This window comes from Gasterosteus aculeatus, chromosome X, assembly GCF_964276395.1.
Source record: "Gasterosteus aculeatus chromosome X, fGasAcu3.hap1.1, whole genome shotgun sequence".
Classification (NCBI taxonomy): domain Eukaryota; kingdom Metazoa; phylum Chordata; class Actinopteri; order Perciformes; family Gasterosteidae; genus Gasterosteus; species Gasterosteus aculeatus.
The window spans coordinates 8490151-8507056 of NC_135698.1; the positions used below are offsets into that span (position 1 = coordinate 8490151).

Sequence of the window (16906 nt, forward strand, 5' to 3'; positions counted from 1 at the left end):
TTCAAAATCCTCACATGCCAGTAAGAGGTCTTGACAACTTGATATCAATTTTAAGGCCGTGTCACTCCATGCATGCCCTAACTATAAATTCCTAACTGATGTGTGTGCTCACAATCACGTGCACACGGATGGGAGTGCTTATGTGCAGCTCATGTGTTAATGCTGTCATTTCCACAGATCAGTCACAGCAGCCTTTTCTCTGTTGTTTATGGTTATGTCACCACAATTACAAGAGAGAGGGGGTTAGAAATAAAGTGTCTGTGAAAGATTGATAGTTTTGGTCTTCAGTTCAATTGTAAATTAGAATAGCAAGTCCCTCTGGGATACAAGGGCTCTATTTATGATTAAGAAAGAGCCTCCATAATAGAGTGGTGGTCGAAAAGTTTGCTCCCTCTCACAAACAGGCAATTAGCTTGATGAAATGGCTGGGGCTTTTTTTTGCAGCCTGGTTATGTGAACCCATATTATTATAGGCTGCAGTATAGTTTATGGTTATATTTTCACCTTGAGCTGCAAACAATATTCTGTTTGATTAAACTGGATATTTTTTCACGTGTTAATGCACAGACACCACCTTTTTATCTGTATAGTTGAATTTGGGCAAAGCCAGCTCAGAAGTAAACAAAGGTATTGATATCATGTGATCAAGGTGTCACATCATTGCAAGGGGCACTTAAAAATGGGCATATAAAGGATGTTTTTTCTATATTCATTTATTCAATCTGCTGTAATTAATGATAATGTGTGTAAATACTGACTGTATGGATCTGTTTAAATGGTCGGTTCAGACAAATATTATAACATGGTTATGCTCCTAATCCCCCCTGTTCAAAGTTTTTTTGGTCACACCCTCTATTAAGAGTCTAAGATTCTAAGAAAATCTGGATAAGAAATGGAGCCAAAAGTTTGGTTAACACGAGCAGTCTAATGACCTGAACATCCATCAATCTCCCTGTGAAATAAGACATGGAAATATTATTACCTTGACCATTATAGTTAATAGCTTTATGGATGAAAAATGATCAGACTGCAGATTATTGAAGCTATAGAATATCTTTGGTTGTACTGGAATGACCGAGCTAGTCAGTATGTGCCTGTGTGTGTGTGTGTGTGTGTGTGTGTGTGTGTGTGTGTGTGTGTGTGTGTGTGTGTGTGTGTGTGTGTGTGTGTGTGTGTGTGTGTCTCTCTCTCTACTGTACATGCAGTATGCATAGTACGGTGTGGAGTTGTCTCAGGGGTTCTTACGTCTGGCAAGTGGGTACAAAAATCACACAGGCACATAACATCTGCCAGCCACATTGTGGTAAGCAATGCACTAACGCACAGTATCTCTTCACGTTCTTCCTTAAAGATGTCATATAGAGGATTCAGCACAGCATCTGCTTGCTGTAGTCAACTGTGTGGTTTACCTGAGCAGAGACTTTGAGCTTCTCTATGCTTTGTTGACATTTAGTACAGGTTTGTGCATGTGAGCATGCCACTCTGCACTGCAGGGATGGCAGGACGGTTTAGCACCGCTACTTCTCGTTTTTACCCTAATTTGGACTGCTAGCGCTGGGATTCTGTTGAGAGCTGCTTAAAGGGAAATGCGGTGGATTGCGCCTTGTTGAGGAGGCAAATCACCCCAAAGAATAAATCCCTATCAAAACACAAGAAAGTCATAAGAATTAGAACGTGATTTTAAACTAAGAGAGGACTGAGATGTGGATCGCAATCCTCTACCACATCAGTACCAGTGCACTGCGGCCCCGAGCCTTCATGGGCACCGACTGAAAGCTTGTGTTGTTATTTTTCCCTTCTGAGAGTTTTCATTTTCAAGGCAGAAGAGGCTTCTCAACTTCAGACAACACAACCATGTGTGGCCACCCTCTTTTTCATGATTTTTGCCAAAGGCCACATAGTCCTTTGCCAGCTGTTGTCAAGGAATGACACCAGTTTATAACACGTGTGTTTTTAGTACAAAGACGGTGGTGATTATCCAATAGACTTGTTTCTTGCTGGGTTATACGCCCAGCTAATAAGTTCCTTGTTGGTCTTTGTTTGCTTTAATGCCTCCCAGTTTATTTATACCAGATGCTACGGCTGTACAGATAGCGCTTCACAGCCCCGATGGCTGTTTACAACTCTATGACGCCCGTCGATTGACTCACAGATGTAATTCTTTCAATGTGACTCAACCGAGTGCATTCAGCCACAAGTATTTTATGTGGGTTCACATTTCTAATTGCCGTCAATGTCCTGTCTTCTAACACGTTTTACTATTTGTTTTAATTTGTGCATAAGTATAGACTATTGTGCAGGGTCATAATGCAGAGTATTGTGATTATTCCACTTGTTTATGAAGATGGTTACACAGTATAAGAATTGTGTGTTTAGGAAAAAGTGTTGCTGCACTTATGGGACACGTCACTTGAAAATAAATACATGAAACACATAAAGGTTGTGTGTACTTGTACACCTTACTGATCCCAGTAGTCAATTACAGGACTCATGAACTGGAACATTACAAACAAATACTGTTTAGTCCTTACGTTGTATTTGAGAGCACATTAAGTCATGTCTTTCTCTAACCTCTGAGCACTATCACATGTCGGCAAATCCCCTCTGAGTTTATTGCCAGTGAAACAAGTCCAAGATTTGGATCTGATGACATCATCCTGCGAGTATTGACTCTTGTTGTGAGCTCCAGAACCTGCTCGTGTGTGTGTCCCTGAGATGAGAAGGTAACCGGAGTCCCGTGTATATGTGATTCCTGTTTTCTTTTTGATTGACTGTCTCCTTGAGGTCATCTTCGCACCAAGATGTCTTCTGTTTTTCATTCTTACCGAGTCCCACTCGTATTGTATTCCCTCCATTGGCTCAAATGACCATTTCTTTTGGATTTGCGTGAATATTTGCTATTATACATCATGAATGATCCATTCGCCTGTGCTAAAACATTACCTGTGGAAGGGGAGACGTAGTTCGAATTGTCCATATTCACAGACTGCTTTTGTTCATAATCATACAGCTGCAACACTTTCACAGAAAAATTAATTATCATGTTAAAGATGTCAGCATGATCGGTTTCTCAGCGCGGAGTCTTCATGCAGGGAACGGGTAAGTGGGACTAAGATATATTCTGTTGCTGTGGTCGTTTCAGCTAGTTTTATATTTCAGTAAACTTGGGTGCAATACTATTTGTGTCTAGAATCTAGAATGGAAGAAACTATCATGGTAAAACTGGAATGATTCATTCCTGAAATTGAAGTGCTCAACAATAGTATAATAATAATATGAGGTCTTGAAACATTATTGGTCATTGAAAATTCCCATTTTAATTAAACACAAAATATAATTAGATTTTAAGTTTATCCAACATTGTGCAAGTGTTTTCTCCTAATTGTGCGTTTGTTTAAATAGAAGTTTGATGTAGTTGGTAAATCTAACGATATTATCACTGTAAAAAAAAGTGTGGATGATATTTGAACCAATGAATGGTTACGGCTTATATTTAAGAAAATAAACCAAAGAATTCAACATTAAATGACTGCAACAGAGAGCCGAGGCTGAAATAAGCCGCCCCTGCTTCCGTTTGTGTAATTCTTACAGATCCCACACTGCTCCCACATTACACCTTGAGTTACAGTAATTCAATACACCGTCTGCTGCCTTTGGGGCCACATGTGAACCGTGTCTGGCTCCGGACTGAATGCTGCCACAGCTTTCTCTCTCTTGTGTCTTCAAAACTTTCTCACTGTCTGAGTACATGGAGGGAGAAGAAGGTGTGCGGCGAGTGGACTGCCCACTCTCCCTCTTTAAGAGAGAAAAGGGCGGGTAGGTCACCCTCAAAGAGACATGTCTCTCAAGGGCCCGGGTCCGACTGCCGTCTCGTATGCTGCCAGTCGCCGTGCAGCTCCACTGGGACAGATGGAGTTTAAAGCTGCTTTGCCAAAGGGTACTTCAGCGGTAGTTCCTGAGGGTCAGAGAGCCCTTATCACACAATTCCTCCGCCCAGACTTTCCCAGCGAGTCCTTGGAGTTAAACCATTGACCTTCTGGTCATTGCCGCTGCAGTGGCGCTGCCTCAAGTAATCATCACGTGTGCTCCATCAACGCAGCCTAAACAACGCATCATTTATCATTTCTCATCTCTCCGCTCTACTGTTTTGATCACTTCAACAGCCGCGATTTAAACAACTAGCATTTACAAATACATTAAGAGCATGCTGGCAGTCAGCCTAGAGAGTGATCATTGAGACAAATTGATCCCTATCTGTTTAAATTGGCACTATAATCTATCATTGGCAAATCAAACAGTGAGCTATCTGGGATCTATTGCCTTTTTAGATAGTGTCCCCTGGGGCACACAGACGGAGTGAGAGTGATCCTCGCCACTGAATGAACTCTATACGTCTCATCTAAGACACATATGTCTGCTAAGACTGAAGCATTAACAGGTGAATACACACATTTCTTATCTCACTGTACACACTGTGCCTCTGTACATGTGCATGCATACAATTAAATAATACACACACACGCCATATTTACAAAAAGAGGGTTTTAATTGTGATAATGGAATGCAATTTTCTGTAATTACGTACTCTGAAAACAGACACAAATATAATTTAAAGGACAAGTCATACAAAAGTCAGGATTCAACCACAAAGAAGGAAAGTCAAATCGAAAGAATCAATGTGCTTTAAGATTACAGCAGCGTGAAGGGAACAAAATCATTTTATGCCCACATAATTGTCAAATATGTTGTGTTAATTTAAGTGTTAGAATATTGTGATATGAGAAGATTCCCCTTATGTTTTATTCATTCTTTTAGTTCTACAGAAACAGTTTGAAACATTAATGATGTCAGGTAACATGGTTATGAAGCCAAACGTACACGCACACATTTTAGTTATTGGACCAGTTTTTTTCTTTGCCTTCAAACAGCAGCGCAATGAGATGCTGCAGAGAGAGAGAAAGTAGAAAGCCTTTGGCACCGATTGATCATTTGCAATGCAGCAGATTAAACTACTGAAATATGGGACAAAAACAACATCGATCGACTAATCTTTATCAATCAGAAAAAAAAACAATTTGTGACGGTTAAAGAGTCTTGAATATGGAAAATTCTTCTCTAGAAAACAACTAAAACATTTCCCTTTTATTGAAATAGTCTTGTCTGCTATCATTCTTTTTTCCCCCCTAATAGTTCATGTTAATTGAGTCACCAAAAAAGCTTTCTCCTCATACGTTTCTTTTTTAAGTGGGGAGAATGTAGTTTCTCTGCCGATTCCACATTAATATAATTCAATCAGCCTCTTGAAGCTGATTAGCCTGGTTAACATTTGCTACCGCGCGGGCTCGGAGGGGTTAATCAGGCTGGGAACTTAGGAGACCTCCGGGTCAATATCCCCCTATCTCCATGAAGAACTTGGTGAAGCCGGAGAGGAGATTAAATTACTTTTACGGTCATGACGTTTCACACCAATGCCAGAAGGATTTCTTGCAGCGAACCCTCACTATTTTTTTGCTGTTTGCAAATCCTCTATTTCAAATCGTTTGTTTAACGCTCGGGTGAATACGCAGGTCGCTGCCACTTTTTACCCCCCTATTTTCACCTGTGCGCGCGCGCGCGCGTTGCCGTGCGAAAAGAAATTACCAGTAGCAGTAGTACACGTGTCGCTTTCAACCTGATACACGCGCGAAAGCATTTTAAATCTCAACTATTATCTACTCACTATCGATTCATTTAACTGCACTTATCCCAATCAGCACATCTCACACTTCTGTGTTCCAGAGCGTGTGCTTTGTTTTTCTAGCAATAATAAAGTGATTTAGTCCTTTCTCCCGGCCGGAGCATGGGGAATCGTTAAAGATCCACCTATGTGTGTGTGTGTGATCAGTAAATATTTAGTGCAGACGACATCCTCTGTCTGGTCTCAATCGATACCGGTCCCGTTGGGCAGCCTATTGTTGTGTTCATGCAAGCTCGCTGAGCATGTCGTGCTTTTATCCTCGGCTCGAAGGGAGAACAACCACTAATCACACGGAGGAAACTTTTAAAACCGGCAAATCAAAACTGCAGCACAATAGGTTTGGATGTCGTTTAGTAGCAAATCAATTGTGCTGGATGGGGAAATGTTTGAGATGGAAAAATGTCCTCAATTTTTCAACGCAGTGCAGATTTACGAGAGGTTAATTGAGGCTATTATCATTTTATTAAAAAGGCGTTCTTGTTATCTGCATAATGTTATTGCTTTCAAATGCAGCTGTAAAAATAGCCGATATTATTGTTTATTTGGTCGCGTGTGTCTTTATTAAATGTCATGCAGTGATTTTTATTTCTTTATTTCTTTATTAAAGCCAATTAGTCCTAATAGTAAGGATAGTAAAGATAATATCACAATATAGTCAGTGCTGTTTTACAGTCTCCATTTAAGCATATGATTTTTAATTTTTTTTTTTGCAATGAATTCAAATTCGGGCAGTTTTTAATTACAGCTCTAATCACAGGTCTTATTGCATCTTTACTTCCAATCTGCAATATAATTAGTAATATGCAGAATCTCCCAATGCCTGCTCCCCACACTTAAAGACAGGTGTCTGATCTGCCCCCCCTCTCTCCCCCCCCCCCCCCCCCCCCCCCCCCCCCCTCCCCTCCCTCTCTCTTCAGAGCCCACACAAAGCAGCGGCGCACAGGCGCGTTTTGGGCACATCACTGTAGGAGAGAAAAGGCGCACAGGATCTCTCTGCTTTGCTGCTAAAGCCTACGTATCATTTCCAGAGGCAGTCAAATGATCCGCTGCTCGGAAGACACCGCAATTTATATTCCGAATTCATCGATCAACACATGACGTGAATCAGTTGTGTGTGTTCCGGCTATCCAAAGTTTTTGCATGATCAGACATTTGCCAAATTCTCCAATAAACAGCGTGTTTTTTTTGTGTTTGATCCCGTCTATTGGAGAGGAAGCTTTGCCAGTTTCATTCTCAGCACTGTGTCGAAAAAGAGAAGACAAAATATATTCTGAAAGCGAGAGAAGATGCATCCCGCTACGGACCAAGCAACGTATGCATTTGGTAGGTCTGTTACTATAAGGATACAGCCTCCTGCCTCTCTGTCACTATCAAATAACGTGATTAATGGATATTTGCAAAGTTTTGGGGTTTAATGTGATCCTCTTAGAAATGAACACTTGGATGATAACCGAAAACGACCGTTCTCAATGCGCATAGAAACACCGAAGCCCATATTTGCGCTAATATATTCATGCTCTTTCTGCAGCAGTATGTCTCTTTATTTCTATGGATACTCCTGCCCGCTTTGTAGAATGACAATTTTAACACAGAGCACAGAAATAGTCCTTTCATTTTCCGATTCATCCTAATAAAGTGTGCAAAATGTATACTTACCATTGGAAGAGCGCTGGATCCGCGGTGAACGAATACCCTTTTCGGAGTGTTTTTATTTACAGGCTCTTCAATTTCTCACGAGTCCTATAAATAAAATCGACAAAATAGTCATTCAGACGACCTAGAATCGCCTCGTTTGCTTTCAGAATAAAGAAACAATTGGTCTAAAATACCGCCGCCGAAACTGCCTTAAGTGGCAAAAAGTAAATCCAACTTTGCCACTTCTCGAAGCTTTGCCGTCCAGGTTATGTAAAAGAGAATTTAAGCAAACAGTCATCAGTTTAACATGGTGCTCGTTAGTTTGGTTCGATGCGGCAAAAGAGACTGAAGCGGTTTCAGTGTCGGATGGCTTCTCTAAGTTGAATCTCATTTGAAGCAAAGCCTTCATACGCTAGGGGGCACCCATATACTGTAAAACATCCTAGGACAATGCGCGCTGCTGCTGCTGCTGCTGCTGCTCTCTCCGTGGACACGGACACGGTTCAGTCTGGAAGTTCATCTGCGTGTCTCCGTGAGGTTTTACCTGCAGTTCAACTAGAAAAGCCGCAGGCTGTTAAGTAAACCGTTTATTTTCTGAAGTTTAAAAAGCCTTCAAAACATTATTAACCGTGTGGCCAGAAACTCTGAGAAGCCACTGACCTTGTGGCATCCCTCAATGTGTTTGTCATCATCCCAAACTGTAGTTTTGAGGCGACATCAGACAGGCGATGTAAAGCATCTAAATGACCACACCAGCCTTTATAGTGTTGTTTACCAGGAAGTGGCTTAACTTTCATCCTGCCCTTAATGCGAAGGCCATGGCCTTTGACCTCAGGGGACACTTTAAAACGTAGTCCCTATTTAGCGCTGAAGTCATTTCACGTTTTGAACACATAAAGGAAAAAAGCTCTGACTTTTCAGACCCAGATATGGCCTTTGTGACCTGGTGTGTTAGGGATGTTTGCGGCGGTGGATTAGCTGGCTGCAGCGGGCGACCAGATGATGTCAGTAGCCTATCATAACATTTTTACAAGAGGTGTGGATGCTGATGAATGCTACGCGGCGTGAATAAAAGTGCTAATAGGTATATTACCCTGTACAAATATAGGGACTTACACATTCAGTTGACATGGCATTTTTTGTGTGTGACCATTTTAAGAATGTGGCTTTGATTTAGGCTACGCGTGCATTGACCAAGTGAGTCTCTCTTCTAAATTATAGTTTATAGTATATATAGAAGTAGATAATGTTCAAAATCTTTATTTAGAGTATCAAACAGTCGGAGTGCCTAGTTTTATCTATTTTTCTTCTGATGTGTTTTTTTTCTCTGTCTGTGTCTCCGTCTTTGTGTCCACTTGCTTAAAGGATAAAGATTATGGCAAAATAGAGAGACAGTTGTACAGTGGCTAATGAGCACAGATCATGTTCCTAAAGCTGCACTTGTGTGTTAAGGGACAAAATATTTGGATATTTCATCTTGCGGAAACGAATAGACTAACGATGCGAGACACTGAATTTAGATTTTGTGTTTTTCGTAATGCACTTGCCAAGGCTTTACCGGTAATGTCAGTATATTCTACAATGTGGGCTATTTGAGTGACTGGAAAGGATTCCTCTTCCCGAAACTCGTCTCCTTTTAGGACCAAGCGGCCCTCTCGACCTCCATGCTCGCTCTGGCAAGGTACCAAGTAGCACAAGTGCCGACTAGCCAATGGGGTTCAGGGGGAGGTCCCTGAGCTCTGACCAGTCAAACACACTCTCCTTCCTTATATGGCAGCCGATCTCCATGGTAACGTGTGCTAAGTTGCAGCAGTCGTGTCAAAGTTCACTATATAGAGAGCTCAGTGAGCTGATCAGAGAGAAAGCATTCTGCCAGCCCGGCTCCTACCAATAGCAAATCACTTCCTAACCTCCGCCTTTTTAACATATTTGATCACGTTCATTCTTTACTGCTTTTTCCTCTTATTTTTCAATGCACGGAGGAGGTTTGTAGGCTGCGATCTTTGTTTTTTTGTGTGCTTTTTGTTCTTTAGCGCTTTCGCATATTTTGGGGAGAGTTGCCTTCATATTCCCGGCTCTCTTAAAACATTGGCTTCTGCTGCACGCTTGCTGGCGCTACCTCACAGGAAGAAAAAGGAAGAAGACGCGATTTTTTTTTTTTTTTTTTTTTTACCCAGTTGGTGATTTTCTTCAAGACTTACTGCGCTGGAACTTGATCGTAGCTGCTCCAGCGTGCTCCGCCAATTTGCTTTTGCGCTGCTGCAGGCACGGTCGCTCCAACCCTGCTCCATCGTCCACTGAACAGTCCATGCTACCTCGGCTGATTATTTTAATATCTAGCCTACATTTCCCATTGATGGGTGTGCTGGATGGCTGACTGTAAGCGCCCCTGGACTTGGCCTTCAAGCGCAAGGCAGCGACTCAGCTCGCCATCGCATCAGTTTTGAAAACGCAATTCGCATCGTCGTCTCTCAACAGCAATAAATCGACAGTTTTCGGAAAGGTTCCGAGTGGATTCAACGTAGGCTAGATTTGACATTTCGGTTGTGTCCGCCTGTTAGTCCCAGTTTTTTTTTTTTTACCGCGTTTCATTGAGACATTCACCGCGACACCAAAACGGCAGACAAAAAGTTTCTTTACGTTGACTGATAGATATGGCAATGGTAGTGTGGAGAGGCTCCCAGGACGATGTGGCTGACACCCAAGGCGCCCTTTCCTCGCAGACCCAAGGAGGACTATCTCTTCCCACCCCTCAACCGGGCCAGTTGAATCTGACATCCTCTCAGGTGGCCCCCCCGACCCCTCAGACTCCGGTCCAGGGACCCCCGAACAACACGCAGTCCACGCCGACGAACCAGACGACGCAGCAGTCCGAGAAGCAGCCGCAGCACATCGAGTGCGTGGTCTGCGGGGACAAATCCAGCGGCAAACACTACGGCCAGTTCACTTGCGAGGGGTGCAAGAGCTTCTTCAAGCGGAGCGTACGGCGGAACCTCACGTACACATGCCGCGCCAACAGGAATTGTCCGATCGACCAGCACCACCGTAATCAGTGCCAGTACTGCCGCCTCAAAAAATGCCTCAAAGTCGGCATGAGACGGGAAGGTATTGGGACTTTTTGTTTTCTTTATACATTTTATGCGTGCGTGCGCGCGTGTGTGTGTGCTTTTGCAGGCTTCTAGTGCGTGAACCCGTGTTGTGTCGCCGCCGTGTAAGCGTGTTCTCTCTCCCGCGATCGGCTCCCTCCCCCGGCTCTTGCGGCGGGCGGCAGCCCGCAATGGAGCCGCGCCGCGCCGCGGTGGAGAGACGGGGCTCGTCGCCTCTTCCTCTCCGCCGCTGTGGTTAAAGTGTCCGGCTCAAGCGACTGCATAGTTCTCTCCGTCTCTCTATAAAAGAACCGACCCCTTGTCGAATATATTCAGATAACAGCCACGGGAACATAGATCCGTCCGCACTGAACGATACAACGTAGCCTCCTGCGCTGTTATGGCGAGGGATCGAATTAAGGGATCGCGTGATCGGGCTACGTCTCCTGATCCATCCCGGATGCCTCGTTCGCTCTCTCTAGAAGCGGGATACCAGCGTGAATTGTGCCCACATGGTCTCGAGAATTGATTTGAATATTAGTCGAAAATAGGCCTGTGTGTATGATAAAACGAGATGAATTGCTAAGTAGGTTAAGGGTTAAACATGCAAGGTCTCCCTTGCCCTCTTTGTGTTCCTTCGCGGCCAGCTCATGTTGCTGTTGCCGAAAAGCATCAAAATAAAGCCAGACATATGGGCGACGTATGTTAAATTGTTTGAGGCGCATCGACATTGTTTCATTACATGATGTACCTCTCAGCCTATGCAATTTTTTATATATAATATGTGTGTGTGTGTGTGTTCTGCTGTTATCCAGTAAACATGATGTGTGTCATTTATTTATCTCAAGAGGGGAGCGCGCTTGATTCCGTTTTTTTCTGCACAGTTTAAAATGCATAATATTTGACTGCGTGTCTCTATCCCCACTAGGATATTGTGTGATGATTTGTAGAATTCAGGCTTCAATATCTGTAGTTTCTCTTTTTACTGCAGCCGTGCAAAGGGGACGGGTGCCACCCACACAGCCACACCATGGTCAGTTCGCCTTGACAAATGGAGACCCACTGCACTGCCATTCCTACTTATCCGGATATATCTCTCTCCTGTTGAGAGCGGAGCCCTACCCGACGTCCCGGTACGGCAGCCAGTGCATGCAGCCCAACAACATAATGGGCATCGAGAACATTTGTGAACTAGCGGCCAGGATGCTCTTCAGCGCCGTGGAGTGGGCCAGGAATATTCCCTTCTTCCCAGACCTTCAGATCACCGACCAGGTGGCTCTGCTGAGGTTGACGTGGAGTGAGTTATTTGTGCTCAACGCCGCGCAGTGCTCCATGCCCCTGCACGTGGCTCCCCTCCTGGCGGCGGCTGGCCTTCACGCCTCCCCCATGTCCGCGGACAGAGTGGTGGCCTTCATGGACCACATTAGGATCTTCCAAGAACAAGTGGAAAAGCTCAAAGCTTTGCACGTTGACTCTGCTGAATATAGCTGCTTAAAGGCAATTGTGCTCTTCACCACAGGTAAGACAATGGACGTGCACACTCCCAAGTTGTGCGTGTGTGTGTGTGTGTTTCTTTGAAAATGCTCACTGACACCAGGTAAATTAACGCTGACATAAATGTATCTCGTCTTAGATGAACAACCCGCTTAAATGTCCCAATATAAATTACATTTATGGTCAAGAGCTTTTAGAAAAGATTTTAGCCATGAAATTATAAAAGATGCTTGGATTAATTAACTGATCACACAAACACAGACATACACACCCGGGGCTAAATTGACAATACTAAGTATGGGCATTAAAAAAAAAAATACAACCAAACAACAGGAGATTGACTGAAACCTCAGAATATAACCTCGAGGTAAACACAACAATAATAACCTTAAGCATTATAACATCTAATTATTAACACACTTTTTTCAAGAATCCAATAGTTCGCAGATGAATTGCTGCACTTTGGGCTTCTTTCCCCCCACCACGTATCTATGTGTGTATACCCCACGTCTTGTTTGTGGGGAATGACAGATATAAATGATGTCAGACTCAGAGGGGGAGGGGAATTGAAAAAGAAAGACAAGCCTAATGTCCCATTTGCACACAGTAAAAGCAGAGCGCACGTTTCAACGCTCTCGTGTCATTCAAGGGACAGACATGTCCGAGGAAAAAAAACGCACCACGACCCCAATGCCCACATCGTAATTGCCCATATGTCAGAATCTAACCGTATTATGGGATGTCGAGCAGTGACAGGAGGGGCGGCTTTCGTTTTTATTTGCAGAAATATTCTCCTCGCCTCGTACGATTCAAGGCGTCTCTGGACCTGCTCCAAAACTAGGTCATGACCCAAACTTCCTCGCTATTTTGTTACATCAGCTCCACCATTTAAGGGTGTAAAAAAAAAAAAAAAAAAAGAAATCCGCGTGTAAGAGATTTACAAGGTTTGCACCGTATATGTGAATGCATGTCTTTGAGATGAAATCGTACCTGCACGCCATCAGCCTCTGTATTTCATTTGGCTCTAGCAGACAACTATTGTTCTCGAGATGGTGCGTTAGCCTATTCAGAGGAGGGAGAAGAAAAATCCCATTTCAGGTCATAGAATAGTATCATGAACGCCTTTAATGGTGTAATCTGCCTCTTCCACACCTGAGTACCGCAGGTTGAGCGTGGGCTGTGCGTTGTAGCTTGAAAGACGCGCCTTTGCTACCTTGGTGGTTTGCTTGTTGTCGTGCATCAACTTTAAGAACTTAACCAATGCGCGCGCAAGCCGCTCTGGCACACAATCAGCTGCTGCCTACATTGCAGCAGCAAAGACAGTGATTATGCCTCTCTGGCGGTGTAGTGTGACGGCGACTCCGTAGGCTATGGGCCCTTTTTTTTCCAAGCTAAATCTCTGCTCACTAAAAGGTCAGTAGGTCTCCCCCCGCACCCCCCTCTCCCTCTCCCTCCCCCTCCCCTCTCCCTCGCTATGCCTCTGACTGTGCAAGACAGGCCCATCCGAAACACAAGTCTTTTGCTATGAATATGCTTAATTATTTAGTTCACCTTTAATTGACTTCACATAGCGGCGATAAAAAAGAAGAGGAACGCTAGATTAGGAGGGGCTGAACACCCCTCGGAATTTCCCCGCCTCTGGTCGGGTATGGAAAAAAGTTCTGGTCTTATTTTATCTTTAAAATGATTTGCAATTAAAATGTGGCATAGTTGTTTAATAGAGTTCCCGTCAAATTAAAAAGCTCTTTTTTTATTTGTGGTCTAGTCCTTGTTCGCCTCGCGCCATATTACAAAATAATTATCATACACTGAAAAATACGTGCACTATAGTTATTCATAAAAACAAGTCTCGAGACTAGTAAACTCCACTTCAACACATAATAGGATAATAATAATTTCCTAAAATAATTGCTTTTCTCCCCGAAATGTGACTGATTATCAATTTCCGCCATATCACCACGGTGGGGTAAAAAACTCCTAGTGAGAGAAACACTTTAGGTTACACTTTATTAATGTTTATTTGCTTTGCCCCCCCCCTCTCTCTGCCCCGCCCCCCCCCCTCCAGATGCTTGCGGCCTCTCAGATGTGGCCCATGTGGAAAGTTTGCAGGAGAAGTCCCAGTGCGCCCTGGAGGAATATGTCCGGAGCCAGTACCCCAACCAGCCAACACGGTTTGGGAAGTTGTTACTCCGCTTGCCTTCCCTCCGCACAGTCTCCTCCTCGGTCATAGAACAATTATTTTTCGTCCGATTGGTAGGTAAAACCCCAATTGAAACTCTCATCAGGGATATGTTGCTTTCGGGGAGCAGTTTTAACTGGCCTTACATGTCAATTCAGTAAACCAAGAAGGAGCCGAACAAACAAAAGGTGGGGTTTGGGGAGGTTGGGGGGGATTGGGGTGGGGGGGACTGCGAGACTACAATGATTATAGCTGCTTTTGTGGAAGGAATAAAAAAAAAAAACCCGGCTGTTTAACGGGGCTGGCTTTCATGAAGAAAGACTTTGACGTAAATGACTGTGAATTCCCCCCCTACTCCAAAAAAAAATTGAGACATCCACTGAACTTTCAAAATGGCAGATACAAGCTCCCAGTGTTCATGCAGAACAACCTGCTTCGATTCATTTTTTTTTTAATGAAAGAAGAAAATGATTAAAAAAAAGGAAAAGGGATTCTGTTGATTCTTATGAGGAAAAAAAAGTATTAAGTGCATTTAAAATGAGAATTTGGGTTAAAAAAAAACTAACAGGCGAAAGGGAAAATATGAAACGTGAATTTTGTTTTCTCAAATGACTTGTCCTGTGTCCATGTATAGCTGTGTTTTGTACTTTCTTTGTTCCTCCTTTCTGGTTGCAAACCAGCATATGTGATTTATGTAGTACAGGTGGTGTTATTTTCTAAGACAATGATTTATTTTGAAAAGGTGTAAAAAAAAAAATTAAAAAGAAAAAAAAGTTCTAGAAAGAATTAAAACCACAGCAATAGGAGTTTAGGCTTATAATCTCGGTTTAATGCTGCAAGCGCACTTATATTCTTAGGATGACCAATACCATCTGGGAAAAGGGAGTTTTTTGGGAGTTCATGTTTGACTTTATGAACATGCAGTAACTATTTTGCTCTTTTATTAATATGAAGTCACAGATCAACTTTGTTTTCCAAATTATTTGCTGAAAAAGTCTTCCCCCACTTCATCCAACTTTGGATATTTTGCATTAGTTCACCAATTGGACACAATACAAACCAATCCTACAAGTTGCCTATCATGCTGTTTTAAAGGTATTAGAGAAAAGTTGCTTTAAATGCATTATATGTGCATTTAAGGGCAATTGCAGTGACTCAAACTGCACTTAAAGCAAAAGTAACTTGTTAAAAGAAATTGAACAGGTCAAAGGGTCATACAAGTTTGAAGCCTAGCCAGAGTAGTGTTTAATAGCAGTATTATTAAAGCGTCCCTGAAATGTCACCCTTTATTCACTTCAAGCATTAAGTGCCTGACAAGCATGATGTGATTCCTCATCAAAACGCTGTTCAAGTAAGCCGACAACATTTTGCGGTAACACAATTGGAATTGAAACTTCAGTGGTGTATTTCCCTTGAAAAACACCGAGAGAGGCAGTATTCTTGTAAATATAGGTCAATCCATTTCAACGAGTTTTTCCTTTATACAAAGTATATGTGATTAAGAAAAATCTGTGGTTGCCATTTTCTTTTCTCAGTAATACAACGTCTTCAAAATTGAGTGGCAGACTTAGCTAGTAGCACTGAAAGTTATGTTTTTAATGTATATACATATTACTACAAATGTTTTCTTTTTCATGTATATTTAGACTGTGAATGCATGGCCACAGGTCGCTAACCTATTTTACCTTTGATATATAAATGTAAATGTTTTCTCTCTCTTTTTTGACTGTATAGATATAATCTGTGCATTCAGTACACTAGCCCTTGTATTTAAAGCAACAAAAAAGAAAAGAAACGAAGTTCATTGTTAGACTACAGACTTAAAACAGGGTGAGCAGGTTTGGGAAAAGGAGTCGATATTTTAACTTTAGTGTTATTGCTCCTTTGGTCTTTGACAGGTGCCGTGGTGTGCTTGAGCGTGTGTGCGCGCGCGCGCCCGCGCGTGTGTGAGAACGTGTGCGTGTGTGTATTCGGAAGCTAGCATTTTTGTCTTTGTTTTGAGGCTTTTCTTCAACACACACAGGAACATCATGTTGTGGTTGAATTAAAAGGGATCAATGATTGAACACTGATCTTCGGCTGTTCATAGCCACAAATGGACCAGAGAATGATACATGATTGTAATTATGAACAGTTTAAACTGACCCACGTTTTTATATAAATATATAAAAATATATGACTGCAGGGTATTGATAACGTATAGATACTTTTTTATGATTTTGATTATTATTATTAATTGCAAGTGATATATGTGAGTGTGTGTGAAAGTTTATAGTTGAACACAATTCTTGTTTGTTTGTGTTAGCTTATTGTAAACAAGCATTCTGCTGTAAATTTGTTCTTGGTATTAAATTATAATTTATGAATTTGAAAACACACGTTTTTCATGTTTTTTTACTTCCCCAAACGCACGCGTGAAAATGTCATTGTATGTGCGTGTGGTGTGTGTGGTCGGTTGGGGGGGTCGGGTGAGGAGGGGGGGGGAGTCAATTTGCTGTGGCAGGATGTGACCCTTTTGCCCCATGAAAGTGATTAATGAATTTCAAAATAATTAATCAATCAGCCAACATTCCCGCTCAACGACTTCACGTTTTGCTTCAAGGTTAAGATTATTTTCTGTAAAAATGCCGATCAGTAATTGACTAGACTGAGGACGATAATGGAGTGAAGGTGGACGTCAGTATAACTTCACAAATAGGATTCAACAGTTGTAATAAGGCGCCCTGCCTCCACTGATGATGACATTTCATAGCGCCTTTACGCGGGACGCGGCGC

The 16906-nt window shown here is 42.6% G+C and overlaps 1 protein-coding gene and 1 long non-coding RNA gene across 3 annotated transcripts; one reads left to right on the forward strand and one right to left on the reverse strand.

Annotated features, from left to right (window-relative positions):
• Positions 1-4815: 4815 nt before the first annotated feature.
• LOC120809171 (uncharacterized) lies at positions 4816-7533 on the reverse strand. Its single transcript, XR_005710072.2, has 2 exons — positions 7394-7533; positions 4816-4943 (listed from the first exon to the last, which is right to left on the reverse strand). It is a non-coding gene; the product is annotated as an uncharacterized LOC120809171 (long non-coding RNA).
• Positions 7534-8870: 1337 nt separating this feature from the next.
• Positions 8871-16505, forward strand: nr2f2 (nuclear receptor subfamily 2, group F, member 2). Of its 2 annotated transcripts, none has more exons than XM_040162809.2 (3): positions 8871-10477; positions 11432-11977; positions 14018-16505. In XM_040162809.2, the coding sequence occupies exons 1-3, from the start codon at positions 10027-10029 to the stop codon at positions 14290-14292; spliced, it is 1272 nt and encodes a 423-aa protein (XP_040018743.1). In that variant the 5' UTR covers positions 8871-10026; the 3' UTR covers positions 14293-16505. The 2 variants fall into 2 exon arrangements, with proteins under 2 accessions (XP_040018743.1, XP_040018744.1); XM_040162810.2 differs by having other exon boundaries at positions 9146-10477; positions 11450-11977.
• Positions 16506-16906: the final 401 nt, after the last annotated feature.